This window comes from Sarcophilus harrisii, chromosome 1 (genome assembly GCF_902635505.1).
Source record: "Sarcophilus harrisii chromosome 1, mSarHar1.11, whole genome shotgun sequence".
In the NCBI taxonomy this organism is placed as follows: Eukaryota; Metazoa; Chordata; class Mammalia; order Dasyuromorphia; family Dasyuridae; genus Sarcophilus; species Sarcophilus harrisii.
Window position 1 is genome coordinate 304,628,421 of NC_045426.1, and position 14,047 is coordinate 304,642,467.

Genomic DNA, 14,047 nt, shown 5'->3' on the forward strand with positions numbered 1-14,047 from the left:
AAAAGGGGGGAGTAAAGTGGAAAAGCACCCCAAATAGGACCGTGAGAAACATAATCTTGAAGCTTTGTAGTTAGAAGTTTATTACTAGTTCTTCACACCCTAATGCAGATGGTATTTTTACACCCCCAGATGTGCTTTCCTGAAAACCCTAAGACCTTGATAACTTGATAAACTTAAAGAAATACTGTCTTATTGCTGTCTGGGAATGACACCTTAGTGTGATAACTTTTGCCTCCTGTTTAGAATAGAAATTCCTTTTATTATGACAAATGTATCAAGAAACATTTTGATGTCTCTCTCTTCTTTCTATAAATATGTGGCCCTGAGACCACTCATTACTGACCCTTCCAGTCTTGGTGTTGGGGGAATCAGTCCTGGCCAGTAATAAACACTCTTAAAACTTCATTATTTGGTTGCCTTGTGTTTTCTCTCGCCTGGGTACTTCATGTTAACCTATCAATTCTAGACAACTCTAATAAGCCCTCAGAGTGAGCGGTAGGAAATCAGCTGGGTTAAGATTATGGTCCTGGGTTAATACCGAATCATCTTTTTTTCAATAATATAGTTTCATATTTCAAAATTCTGGAGTCAGTTAACCATCTGCCTGCTTTTTGATTTAGGATTGTCCTTGCTTCATGCAGAACATTGACAACTAGACTCTCTACAAAAGTGATTTTCCTGCTTTCCTCCACCAGGAGGGCAATAGCTTTTATGGCCTGAATATAGATGGGCCATCCTCAGGCCACAGAACCTAACATTTTTGACAAAAAGTTTAAGGATAGAATAAATTTGGTTTTTGGCGAAGGGATTTCAGCCCAGTGCCAGACTCTTACTCTAGCTCACTGCTAGCCTATCTCTGCTCAGGAGGCTGCAGAAGAATTAGAAGGCCAAAATTTAATTCCCAGGTCTTTTACTAGCTCTCCCAAAGTGGGAAAGTAACCTCTTGACACTAGGCTTGTTTTTCATGTGTAACGTGAGAAATTCTGAACTATTTATCTAAAGATTAATTGAAATAATGTATGTAAACAGTTTTTTACTCAGAGGACTAACACTGTGAATTGTTTATATTTAAGTCCAGGATAGCCTTTTCCCAAGGGGCCTGATTTCTATAAAGGTATAATTCACTTGACAAAAGTCTAGAAACAATGGCAGAAATTCTTTATTAATGAACATAATTAACACCAGATGGCAAAACTTCCTTTAACTAATGTTTGTGGAAAGAACTATTTATATTTTACACATTTTATCCCAAATTCTCAAGGCAACCAAAATACCTAAAATCTTCCTTCTCAAATTTTATTGATCTAAAGATCTCTGTGGCTCACAACCTTGATCTGTTAGGGTTGTGGTGCACTATACTTTCAGCCATATTTGGCTTGCTTATATTAAGCATGGGTGATGGTAAGAAAATTAGAATAGAGGTGGTTTTATGGTTACACCAAAAAATATGGTCTAATATTTAAAGCCAGAGTCCAAATAATTCTAGAATTCTACATCTGGAACCAAATTTAACAAGAGATAAGAATTAAATTAAATTTCATGATCTAAACTTATTTAAAAAAAAAGTACATAATGTTTTATGTATACAGCACAAAGTTTAATAATTTCTATTCTATTCAACTATAGACAATTACAAAAATTCCTCCAGACAATTTTCTGATATGATTATAATACAGTAAAAAAAAGTTTAACAGATATTTAGTTTATAAAACAAAAACAGCCCTCTGTGGAACATAAATGAAATTTAAGAAAACTTTAATGAAATGCATCATGTACAAAGTTCTATTTTAACTATATGATTAGAGGTTTTTCTGAACTAGTCAATTCTAACATATTTACATATCCCCAAACACTATCAACAAGAAAAAAAAGCATTATTTTTAACATATACCTCACACATATCACTTTCCCCTTTTACAAGATGCACTGTTGAATATCAGTCATAGACTGAACCCTTTACAAAGCACTGGAGATGATGAAAATTTCTGAAACAGAGGGTTCACAATTAAAAACTGGCCAGTTAAATACCATGTGGACTTTTAGGCTGTTATTGGAATACCTATGACTAAGAACAAACAACTTGGATGTGAAAGGGCCTAGCTTCTTAACAAAATATGTTTTATATAAGAAGGACTTATGGTTCTTTATCTTTAGAGAATCTGTGGACATATTTGATATCACAAAAAGGTCCATATCTTCCATAAATATCTTTTGCTTGTAAAGTAAAATAATATGAACCAGAAGACAAGAACTGAGATAAAGTACATGCCATTGGGAGAGGTAAAGCTTTAATTTCTCCTATCTTCTTCCAAGTTATTTTGTTCTTGTTAAGGGTATTGTCATGGCATACATAGAGGTGATAGCTTTCCACAGGGGCACACCTGGGATTAATATGAGACGTGTTCCATGTCAGTGCTATGCCTTTTGGCTTGAGTACTTGTTTCAGCCTTAGCTCAAACTTCTGGGGAGGAAGAGTGTCACTGGATCCTGTGAGAACAGGATTTTGGGGTAGCTCTGGTAGTGAAGGAAGGTGTTCAAATGATTCCATTACCTAAAAAATATATATATATATATATAAAGGTTAAGTTGTATTTGACAGAAAAAAATAATATAGAAAATAAACTTGTGAATACATATATGACATTAAAATTTTCCATTTTTTCTACTGAATTCATCATGAGAAATGTAGATATAAAAATATTCTATGGAAGGTGGACAAGGGAGAAAATGGAAATTATTTATTGACCTGACCTGAATGCTCATAATAATAACTCACTCAAATAGATGTCTGCCTTGTAGACATAACTCCCTAATAGGTAGTCTTAGAAAGAATCATTTATTTACCAGAGGCAAATGAGGTCCATTACTGGACAAACAGAATTACTTCATTTATTCTATTACCAATATGTAACTACTGATAGAAAATAGAATGGTATAAAATGTTTATAAGTCTGTATAACATTGTTCTTGAGTTATACAGACTGTTGTCTGTTTATCCTGTTATTATAAAACTTTTTGATATAACATGCCATGCATCAGTTTCACATCTCACATGGCCATCCACCAAAAGTTATACCATTTATCTGCTTTTGCTACAGTTTTGCTCCTCCCCATTTCAGATTAGCACTCTATATAAAATGATCTTAAGACCTGACTCTTCTTAAGTGACTCTTTCAGAATCCAGGTCTCAGTCTTTGGGAAAATTAATCCATTTAACTTTGGAATTTCTAATTAATTCCAAATTAAAATTAAATTTGGAATTTCTGCCATAGTGCCCAACTCAGATGACTGAGAGCAAACTGGCCCACTTCAATCCACTATATCTACTAACTGGTACTAGACATAGGATCCTGTCCCATCCAGCTATTCACTCAGGGCATCTTACTGCCTATGGCCATGTATCTTAACCCCCCATCCACTTTCCAGCTCCCCTGAACAAAAACACTCCTAATATATGTTGTCTTTCTTAATAAAGATGTGAGTTTTTTGAAGTAGGAACTCTGTCTTTTATTTGGTATTTTATTTTCCCCCCAATTACATGTAAAAACAATTTTTAAGTTTAAAATTTTTTTTTGAGTTTCAAATTCTCCCTTTTGCTTCAGTTCCCTCTCACTGAGGAAGGTAAGCAATTTGATATAGGTTACATATATGCAGTTAGGCAAAACATATTTTCCTGTTAGTCATGACATGAAAGAAAACAGACAAAAAAAATCATCAAGAAAAATAAAGGAAAAATTATTTTGTTCTGCATTTAGACTCCATCAATTCCTTCTCTGGGGATGGATAGCATTTTTCATCATAAATCCTTCAGAACTGTCTTGGATCACTTTATTGATGAGAATACTTAAGTCATTCACAATAGATTATGGTACATTATTGCTGTTACTATATCCAATATTCTCCTGGTATTGTTCATTTCACCGGTCTTTCTGAATTTTTCTAAGAAAATCCTGCTCATCATTTCTCAATAGTATTGCCTGATACTATTCTATCACAATCTGTCGTAACAGAACTTGTTCCATCATTTCCCAATTGATGGACATCCTCTCAATTGCCAATTCTTTGCCATCACAAAAAGAATTGCTTTAAATATTTTGTACATATAGGTAACTTTTCCTTTTTTAAAAAAACCTTCTTAAAAAAAGCCTTTATGGGCATAAGTGGTATATTTGCTGGGTCAGTCTTGCGGAATACTTCCAAACTGGTCTCCAGTTCACAACTTTATCAATAGCACATTAGTGCTATATTTTCTCACCTCCCCTCCAACATTTATCATTTTCTGATACGATACCTCCGAATTGTTTCAATTTGCACTTCTCTAGTCAGTAGTGATTTAGAACATTTTTTCATATAGATATCTCTGATCTGAAAACTATGTGTTCATATTCTTTGATCATTTATCAATTGAGAAATGGTTCTTATTTTTATATATTCAACTCCATATATGAAAAATGAACTTCTTATACATTTCTTCACTTATTTCCCTCCATCCCTTTTTTCTTTCCATTTACAGTGACCATCCTCAAAATGTTTTGCTTCTGACTGATGACTTGCTAAAAATCTGCCCTCCCCTTCTATCAGCCTCATCTCTCCTTTTACGCATTTCTCCTTTCCTGTAAATAAGGTAGATTTCTATATTCAACTGTGTATGTTATACCCTCTCTCAGACAAATCTGATGGAAGTTCAAACAATGCTCAATCCCAACCTTCCTCCTTCTTTTTCTCCTCTTTTTCACTCTTCTTATTTCTCAGATATTATCCCACATTCAACTCACACCTATGTCCTTGGTCTACATACACTTCTTCTACCAGGCCAAATAATGACAAAGTTCCGAGGAGTTATAAGTTGCATCTTCCTATGGTGCAGCTAGGTGGCTCAGTGGATAGAGCACCAGCCCCTGAAGTCAGGAAGACCCGAGTTCAAATCTGACCTCAGATAGTTAAGACTTCCTAGCTGTGTAACCCTGGGTAAGTCACTTTACCCCAATTGCCTCAGGAAAAAAAAAAGCTAATTTTTAAACAGCTCACATCCAGGCTCTTTGATCATGGCTTGTAGGTAGTCCAATAATTCTTAAGTTATCTTTGCTGGATCTATTTCCTATGTCAATTGTTTTTCAAATGAGGTATTTCACATTTTCTTTCTTCTTTTTTTCATTATTTTGATTTTGATTGCTTTTCCATGTTTCATGGAATCATTAGCTTCCATTTTTAGGAATTATTTTCTTTAGTGAATTTTTGTACATTTCCCCACATTTGTCCAATTCTGCTTTTTAAGGAGCTCTTTTCTTCACTAGATTTTTATACTTGTTTACCATTTGGCCTATTTTCTTTTTAAAGTGTTATTTTCAGTATTTTTTGTGCCTCTTTTACCAAGTTCTTTTCTCATGATTTGCTTGCATCATCCTCATTTCCTTCCCTAATTTTCACTTCACTCACCTCTTTTAGTTGATTTTTAAAATTCATTTTGGAGCTTTTCTATAGACTAAGACCAATCTGCATTTTTTCTTTGAGATTTGGAAGTAGCAATTTTATCTCTGTTATCTTCCTGTGAATTTGTTTTGATCTTCCATGTCATCATAGTAACTCTCTATAGTTCAATATTGTCTGCTCATTTTTTCTCAGCCTATTTCTTGACTTATAACTCTGTACTAAACTGAGTGTGTGGGGTCAGCTCCTGGTTTGATTGAACACCTCCTATCTTTGATTCAGTTCACTTAATGTACACAAGAGAGTATTGTCAAAAAATGATTGATCATTTATTTCAAGCTGCATTCAAGCTCCCAAACCCAAAGAACAGGTCTGAAAAATCTAAATTATTAATATATTCATGAAACCCCTGTGATTTGAAACAATCACTTAATAACTGTGCCCACAGATTTGGAGAACACCCATATTGTCCTGCACACTAGAAGTTGTCATGGGAAATCACTCAGGCTCTGAAAATGACTATATTGTAATCCATCTTTCCTATCTCTTCCCATTTATGATCTCTATATAAAATCTCTGCCATTTCTGCAACAGGAATAGGTCTTCTGCCCAAGAGAACTGCTAGTGTGTAAATTGTATTCCTCATTCTGAAAATGATTAATTAATTAAACCCCTAGTTGATCTCTAAAACCAGCCGTTTAAGGCCTGCTTTGTGCGGCTCCAACTAGCTATTCACAGTTTAGAGACCACCAATATAGTAAAATTCTGTTAATAGTACATAAACATACATACATATATACATACACACACACATATATATATATACCTATGTAAAAATGTACTGTGCTTACTCTCTAGTTCTCTGAAGGTGGATAACATCATACTTTTTGGGTTCAAATCTTTCCATAATTTTCTAAATTTACCAGTTCATTTTCTATACTACAGCAATATTCCCAACTTGTACCATCTAGTTGTTTTGATCAGTCTAATAAAACTATTAATATGGCTGACACATAGTATATTTTCCCCACTTATCTCATTTGATTAAGTCTATTTTAGCTTTAACTTTAAAATAATAATTATTATCCCTTTTTTTAATATAATAAAGTTTACTTGGGATCATATTTTATGTCTGTGTGTATTTCTTATCCTTCCTGATTCTTCTGCTTTAATTCTACCTACTATTTCATCCTATTATTTAACCTATCCCATAACTTCAAGGATCCTTTACTTATCTTTTTCCCCTTCCCTTTCTCCTTGCCCTCTTGCTTCTACTCTGCCCCACTTTAACCTTTTACATTCTTATTTCTTCCTGAATTTAAAGACTTTTATATCCTTTTCTCTCTCTCTCTCTCTCTATCTCTCTCTGTATGTGTGTATTGTTCCCTCTTTAACCCATTCCTGGTGAGTGTGGGGTTCCAGAACTACTAATCCCCATTCCTATTTCCTCTCTGGCTTTTTTCTTACACAGTTCATTTGCATAGAATAGTCACTCTTTACTTTTTTCCCATGGGGTTTTGCTTTTTTAAAATTGCATCATACTTAGCTCTACCCCAATCTTTTTTTGAACTACCCAATTACTAATAACAATCTTACAAATAAAACATAAACAGTTTGTTCTTGAGTCCCCTATAATTAAGCTTTGAGGTTTACTCAATATCTTTCTTGGACCTTGCATGTTAAAAAAAAAAAAAAAAAAAAAACTTAATAGTAAATTTAACTGAGGCAATAGGGATTAAGTGACTGTCCAGGGTCACACAGCTAGGAAGTGTTAAATACCTGAGACCAGATTTGAACTCAGGTCCTTCTGATTTCAGGGCTGGTACTCTATCCACTGGGCCACCTAGCTATCCCCAGTGCAGATCTTTTTTTTTTGTGGCCAAATCCTGAAAGTCTGACAATTCATTGAATGTTCATTTTTTGGGGGGGGGGAGGAGAGGGGTGAGTGTTCAGGATTATGCTTAATTTTTAGGGGTACGTTTTTTATCTATAATCCCAGTTCTTTTGCTCTTTGATATATAGTGTTCCAAGACCTTATTTTAAAAAAATAAATATAGCTGCTACTAGGTTTTGGGCAATTCTAATTGTGGCTCTGCCATATTTAAATTATTTTATTCTTGTTTGTAATATTTTCTCCTTGAGGTGGGAATTTTGAAATTTGGCTATGAATATTTCTGTAGGTTTTCATAACAGGAACTATTTCAGATGGTGATTGGAAATTTTTTTTTTTTTTAATTCCCTCTCCTATTTCTACTTTCCTTTCTTGTTCTAACAATTCAGGGCAATTTTCTTTAATTATTTCTTATACTACTGTATCAAGATTCTTTGAGCATAGCTTTTAGGTTGTCCATTTATTTTTATATTTTCTCTTCTTGATCTATGGATTAGTAATTTTTCTTTGAAATATTTTTATATTCTATTCTTTATATTTTGTTTAATTATTTCTTGGTCTCATAACTTTGCTGGTTTTCTCCTAATTTTCAAGTTGTTTTCTTCCTTAAGATTCTTGATCTCCAATTCTGATGGATGAGGCTTTTTTTTTTCTTTTCTTTCTTTTTTCTTTTCTTTTCTTTTCTTTTTTTTGATGAGGCTTTTTTCAATAATGAGATGACTCAGGCCAGTTCCAATGATTTTGTGATGATGTCAGCCATCTATACTCAGAGAGAGGACTGTAGGAATTGAGGGTGCATCTCAACATAGCATTTTTATTCTTTTTCTTGTGGTTTGCTTGAATTTTATTTTCTCATTTTTTCCCCCTTTTTGATCTGTTTTTTTTCTTGTGCAGCATGATAATTGTATAAATATGTGTGCCTACATTGGATTTAACATATATTTTTTAACCTTGTTTAACATATATTAGATTACTTGCCATCTAGGGGAGGGTGGGGGGAAATTGGAACACAAGGTTTTTCAAAGGTCAGTGTTGAAAAATCACCCTTGCATATGTTTTGAAAATAAAAAACTTCAAAAAAAGATTCTTGATCTACTTTTCTAGTTGATTGGCTTTCTTTTCATAATCTTGTTTTTCTAGAATTGATTTTATTTTTTAAAAAAATTTTCCCTCTCAATATCTCTCATTTGATTTTTGAAGTCCTCCCCACCCCCAACAATTCTATGAATTCTTTTAGGGTAGGTGACCATTTGATGTTACTCTTGTGAGTAGGAAGGTTTTTTTTTTTTTTCTTTAGTATCCTCCTTTGCAGATGAACATTAGTTTTCTCTATTTTCTTCTCCCTTGACTCATTTTTAAAAATAGTAATTTGTTACTGTAATTACTTCTAGACCTAGGGTGTGGGAGTCTGGCCTCAGGCCTTCCTTAGTTCTCTGGCCTAGAACCAAAACCTAGGACTCCATCCTTATGTAAATATCCGCAGTTAGCACCACCCTTGCCCCATTGCTTTTGCTCTCACTGGGTGTATGATGGTTTGTTTATGCCTCAAACAAATATGGGCCTGGCAGCCCTTATCCCTCCTTAGACCCCTCAGACTCCTGATTCTTCACAATGTTTGGGAGGTGAAAATTTCTGAGGCTAGCTCTAGGGGTCACCCACTTGTTTCAGTGGAGTCAGCTTGTAGGTTTTTATATTTCACATGGACCAAACCTCTGTCCTAGGATCTTTTTTTGGATCTTGTCCAGTTATCCCAGGAGGTTCTGCCCCAACTCTTGTTTATTTTTATCATTCTATATTCACTCTGAGCTAAGCTTATTTTGCTTGTGGGTAAAACCCGGAAAGCTTGGAATTTTCTGACCTACTCTACCATCTTCTCAGAATTTCTTAAAACTTATCTTTAAAAATAAAAAATAATTATTTGTATTTCTCTTAGCACAACACCTAACATAGTAAGAATTTAATAAATGTTCTATTTATTCACTCTCTCATAATTGCAGTGGAAATAAAAGATAAGAGGTAAAGAACTGCATCATCAGTAAAAGATTCCTTTACCAGTAGGCCTAACCATCCTTTGGCTGGGAAGGTAAAGAATCAGGGATTATAATTAAAGGGCTATTTTAAGTAAATGTATTCTTAGCCTTTGCAATAATACTTCACAGTCATGCAGTTTCTTTCATTCAACAAATGGTGAATAAGTATTTACTTTGGTTAAGACACAGTGCCAGATACACAAAGAGAGAGTATGGTTTTTCAAAAACTACTTAAAGACATAAAGATTAAAAACTTCTTAAATGACTTTTCATCAGTCAATGTTTTCCCATGTTTTCTGTATTCTTTATGTTACTTTTGTATAGCAACATTCCACCATATTTATTTACTATTATTTGCTTAGCCATTTCTCTGTAAATGAACTTTCTTTCCAGTTTTTGTTTCAAAAGAAACAGCTGCTATAGATCAACACCTCACATTGTACACCAAGATAAGGTTAGAATGGGTATGTGATTTAGATATAACAGGTGATATTATAAGCAAATTAGGCAAGCATAGAATAATTTACTTATGGAAAAGTGGAGAATTTTTGACCAAATCAAAGACAGCATCAAGGAATATAAAATGGATAATTTTGATTACATTAAATAAAGAAATTATTACAAAAACAAAATCAGAACAGCCAAGATTAGAAGGAAAGCAGAAAATTGGAATTTTTTAAAAAATAAGTTTCTCTGATAAAGATCACATTTTTTCAAACAATTTATAAGAATACAAATCATTCCTCGATTAATAAAAGATATAAATAGGCATCTTACAAATAAAGAAATCAAAGCTATCTATAATCACATAAAAAATTATCAAATCAGTACTGATTTGAGAAATGCAAATTAAAACTACCCTGAAGTACTACCTCACACCTATCATATTAGCTAACATGATAGAAAAGGAAAATGACAAATGTTGGAAGGGATATGAAAAAATTAAGACAATAATACACTGATGATGGAATTATGAACTGATCCAACCATTTTGAAATTAATTTGAAACAGAGCCAAGCTAGGTGGTGCAATGAATAGAGCACCAGTCCTGAAGTCAGGAGGGCTTGAGTTCAAATGTGACCTCAGACACTTAACATTTCTTAGCTGTGGCCTCTGGGCAAATCACTTGGCCCCAGTTGCCTCAGGGGGAAAACAACAACAACAACTAGGCTTAAAGGGCTAGAAAAATCTACAGATACTTCCAGATCAGAATGCCAAAATTTTTTTTTGAAAAAAGACTACATTTACAAAAAATATTTATAGCAGTTCCTTTTGGGTTGGTAAAGAATTAGAAATTAAGAGAAGTTCCATCAATTGGAATATGACTGAACAAGTTCTTCTGTATGTTGTAGTAGAATACTATGATAAGCAGAATACTCTTAGAAAAACCTGAAAAGACTTACATAAATTGATGCAAGATGAAGTGAGCAGAATCAGGAGAATACTATATATACAGCGTAATTGATAATTCCCAGCAGTACAGTGAAGTGAGACAATTTAGAAGGACTCATGATGAAAAATGCTATCTATCTCCAAACTGATCAAATTTGAATGCAAATCAAAGTATACTTTGTAAACTTTATTTTATTTTTATTTTTGGTTTGTCTTTTCTTTCACTAATAGGGGAATATATTTTGCATGACTACACATGTATAAATAACCTGCATCAAACTGCTTACCATCTTGTGGAGGGCGGGGAAGAAAAGGAAAGAAGGAGAGAATTTAGTACTCAAAATTTGTAAAAGCGAATGTTAAAATTATTTTTACAGGTAATTGGGAAAATTTTTTTTTAAGTGCTATTATGTAAGAGGGCCTGCCAACCCTCTGCCAGCCTTGGACATCACTCAGGGCATGCCCAGGGCTGAGGTAATCTGAGGGTAGCCTTGTAAGGGTGAACAAGATGGTGCTGGGAGGAAGGGGGTCCCACCCGAAGGAGGAATGTGACAGTTCCCAGGAGAGACGGGACAGAGCTTGGAGGGGAGTACCTTGAATATCCTTATTAGGAAAGGAATACACACATCATATCTATGTGTAGCTTCCTGTAGAGAATCATGTATCTATTATAGGCTAGAATGTGATTATGTATGAAGTAGTAATTAGAAAGAAGCACCAAGATGACAAAAGCACCTGCAGTCTTTGTAATAAACGGAGTCTCATAACACCCTGGCTCTCGTCCCTCATTACTCACAGTCTCCGCCATTTCAGGTGGACAGGCAGTGCTGGTCACATAAGGCCTATTTCACTCGTAAATACATTAGTTTGGGAGCCTCTTTAAATCCCTTGTAGTAAATATTTCTATCTAGCACTGGGATCTACATCAAAGACTATAGATATTTTTATCACTTTCAATGCATAATTCCAAATTTCTTTCCAGATTAGCTGGACCAATTCAAAGTTGCATCAATAGTGTATTTATGTGCTTATCCTTCCACAGGTTTAACAATGACTATTCCTATAGCTTGTCATCTTTGCAAATTTGTTGAGCATAAAGTGCACTGATTTGCAATTTTTATATCATTTGTTATTTGGAGCACTTCCATATGGTTGGGTTTTTTCAGGTTTAAAAACTTTTATTTTAAATATTGTACATTCCCAATTCAATTATTAAAATCATTTTAGTTAAAAAAAAAAACCTGTATGCTGATTAACAGCATTTTAACATTGATATGCTTATCAGGATCTTGGTATGCTTTGCATTTTATTCTGTTAACTAGAATTACCTGTAGTGCTACCAGTGTTCTCTAAGCAATATGAAAACTCTTTTATTGACACCAGTACCAAAACTAGCCAGCTAGACAGAAAAAAAAGGCAGCAAAGCATAACCTATATTCAGTGTCCATAATATTTTTTTCTTTTGATGTTGAAAGGGTTTTCATAATTATATAAATTTTATCCATTATCTTTGCATCTTAAGCTAAGTGAAGTAAAATAAGAAAGGCCTATGTAATGTACAACTGCATTGGCAATTGTATTAGCAGGGCAGATGTCATAATTTACCTATTTGTTTCTTCTGTTTAACTTTTTTGAAAACAGTAATACACTGATAGTAGGATTTTTTTTTCTTGTATCCTTACGTGTAGGTGAGATCATATCATTTCCCTATCCAATAAATTCCAGTAGATCTGTACTTCCAGGATCAAATATAAAATCTAGTCCTTTATAATCAGGCCCCTTCCTATTTTCCAGGTTTCTTATATCCCCCTCCACACCTTGATAGTGATCACTAGCCTCCTTGCTGTTTCCTTACCCATGTCATTCTTTACTATATTTTCACTATTCCCCTGTCTGAATACTTCTTCCCCTTCCATGTCCACTATAGGTTTCTGGCTTCCCCGGAATCTTTCACATCTCATTAAAGATTCAATTTTCATAAGAAGTCTTTCCTAGTCTTCCTTTGGATTTTGTTCTTGTTCTCGTTCTCTCTCTCTCTCTCTCTCTCTCTCTCTCTCTCTCTCTCCCTCTCCCTCTCCCTCTCTCTCTCTCACACACACACACACACACACACACATACATATGCATATAAACGCATACATTTATGTATCTTGGTATCAGACTTCTAATGTAAAGAATTTCCCCTCAATCTGCAGCTTCTCTTCTTATCCTAGTTGTCATGATTTTGCTTATGCAAAAGTTTTTCAGTTTCATCTTATGACTTCTTACTTGCTAGATCCAACCACGTGTTTTTCAGTCCTTATCCTCTCTAACTTCTCTATAGATTCTTAAGAGTATTAATCAATCCCTACTAGATATTTCTTCAGAGACACTATACTTTTTTTTTTTTAAACTTCTCTTTCTCCTTCACCGGTTCCTCTTGCCAATCATTTAATGGGGATATTTTTCAAGGATTTGTCTTTGACTCTTTTCAAAGTTCATCTTCTTGGCAAGCTCACTGGTTCCTCTAGTTCTAATTATCTACGGTAGATGACTACTAACTATCTTTCCTCAATCCTGATTTCCCACTCTCCTGAACTTTAAGAATTGCATCTCCAGTGCCCCAAATTTGAGATGTTCAAAACTGAACTTTTATCTTTTCCAGTATCTAGAACAGGGTCCTCAAACTACGGCCCACAGGCCAGATACGGCAGCTGAGGATGATTATCCCCCTCATCCAAGGCTATGAAATTTCTTTATTTAAAGGCCCACAAAACAAAGTTTTTGTTTTTACTATAGTCCGGCCCTCCAACAGTCTGAGGGACAGTGAACTGGCCCCCTATTTAAAAAGTTTGAGGACCCCCTGGCCTAGAACATTATCTCTGAGACATATGAGGATGGAATTAAGGAAACACTGGCTTGTATTTCTTCTCTTCCTTTATATCCAATTAACTTTAAGTTTATTCTATTCTCTTCATTCACACTGTTAGCACTTCAATAAAGATCCTAAAAAAAGAGTCTAGACTATACAATAGCTTTCTAATAAATAATTTATTTTCTGTCCCCTATATTCTATACCAAAAGAATCTTCCTTATATATGGAGTCACTCGATTAAAGATTTGTAGCCTCTTAGTCTTTACAGAGATAATGTTCAAAATCCTTTGACTGATATTCTAAACCTTCCACATCTGGTACTATTCTATCTTCCTGTTTTATTTTATTCTCTTTCACATATTCCATATTCCAATCAAATTCCTGACTCTAAATTCTTGTCTTTGCTTTTGACCCTCTGTATTTTTGCTTATTTTCAAGCCTTATGATTAGAAT

The 14,047-nt window shown here is 34.2% G+C and overlaps 1 protein-coding gene across 3 annotated transcripts in view; it reads right to left on the reverse strand.

Moving 5' to 3' along the window:
- Positions 1–1,738: 1,738 nt before the first annotated feature.
- Positions 1,739–14,047, reverse strand: part of ATF7IP2 (activating transcription factor 7 interacting protein 2) — a 76,568-nt gene continuing 64,259 nt past the window's right edge. For all 3 annotated transcript variants that reach the window (XM_031944707.1, XM_031944712.1, XM_031944698.1), the window contains one exon: positions 1,739–2,551. In XM_031944707.1, the coding sequence (XP_031800567.1) occupies positions 2,135–2,551 (417 nt within the window). In that variant the 3' untranslated portion in view covers positions 1,739–2,134. The remainder of the gene's footprint in view (positions 2,552–14,047) is intronic.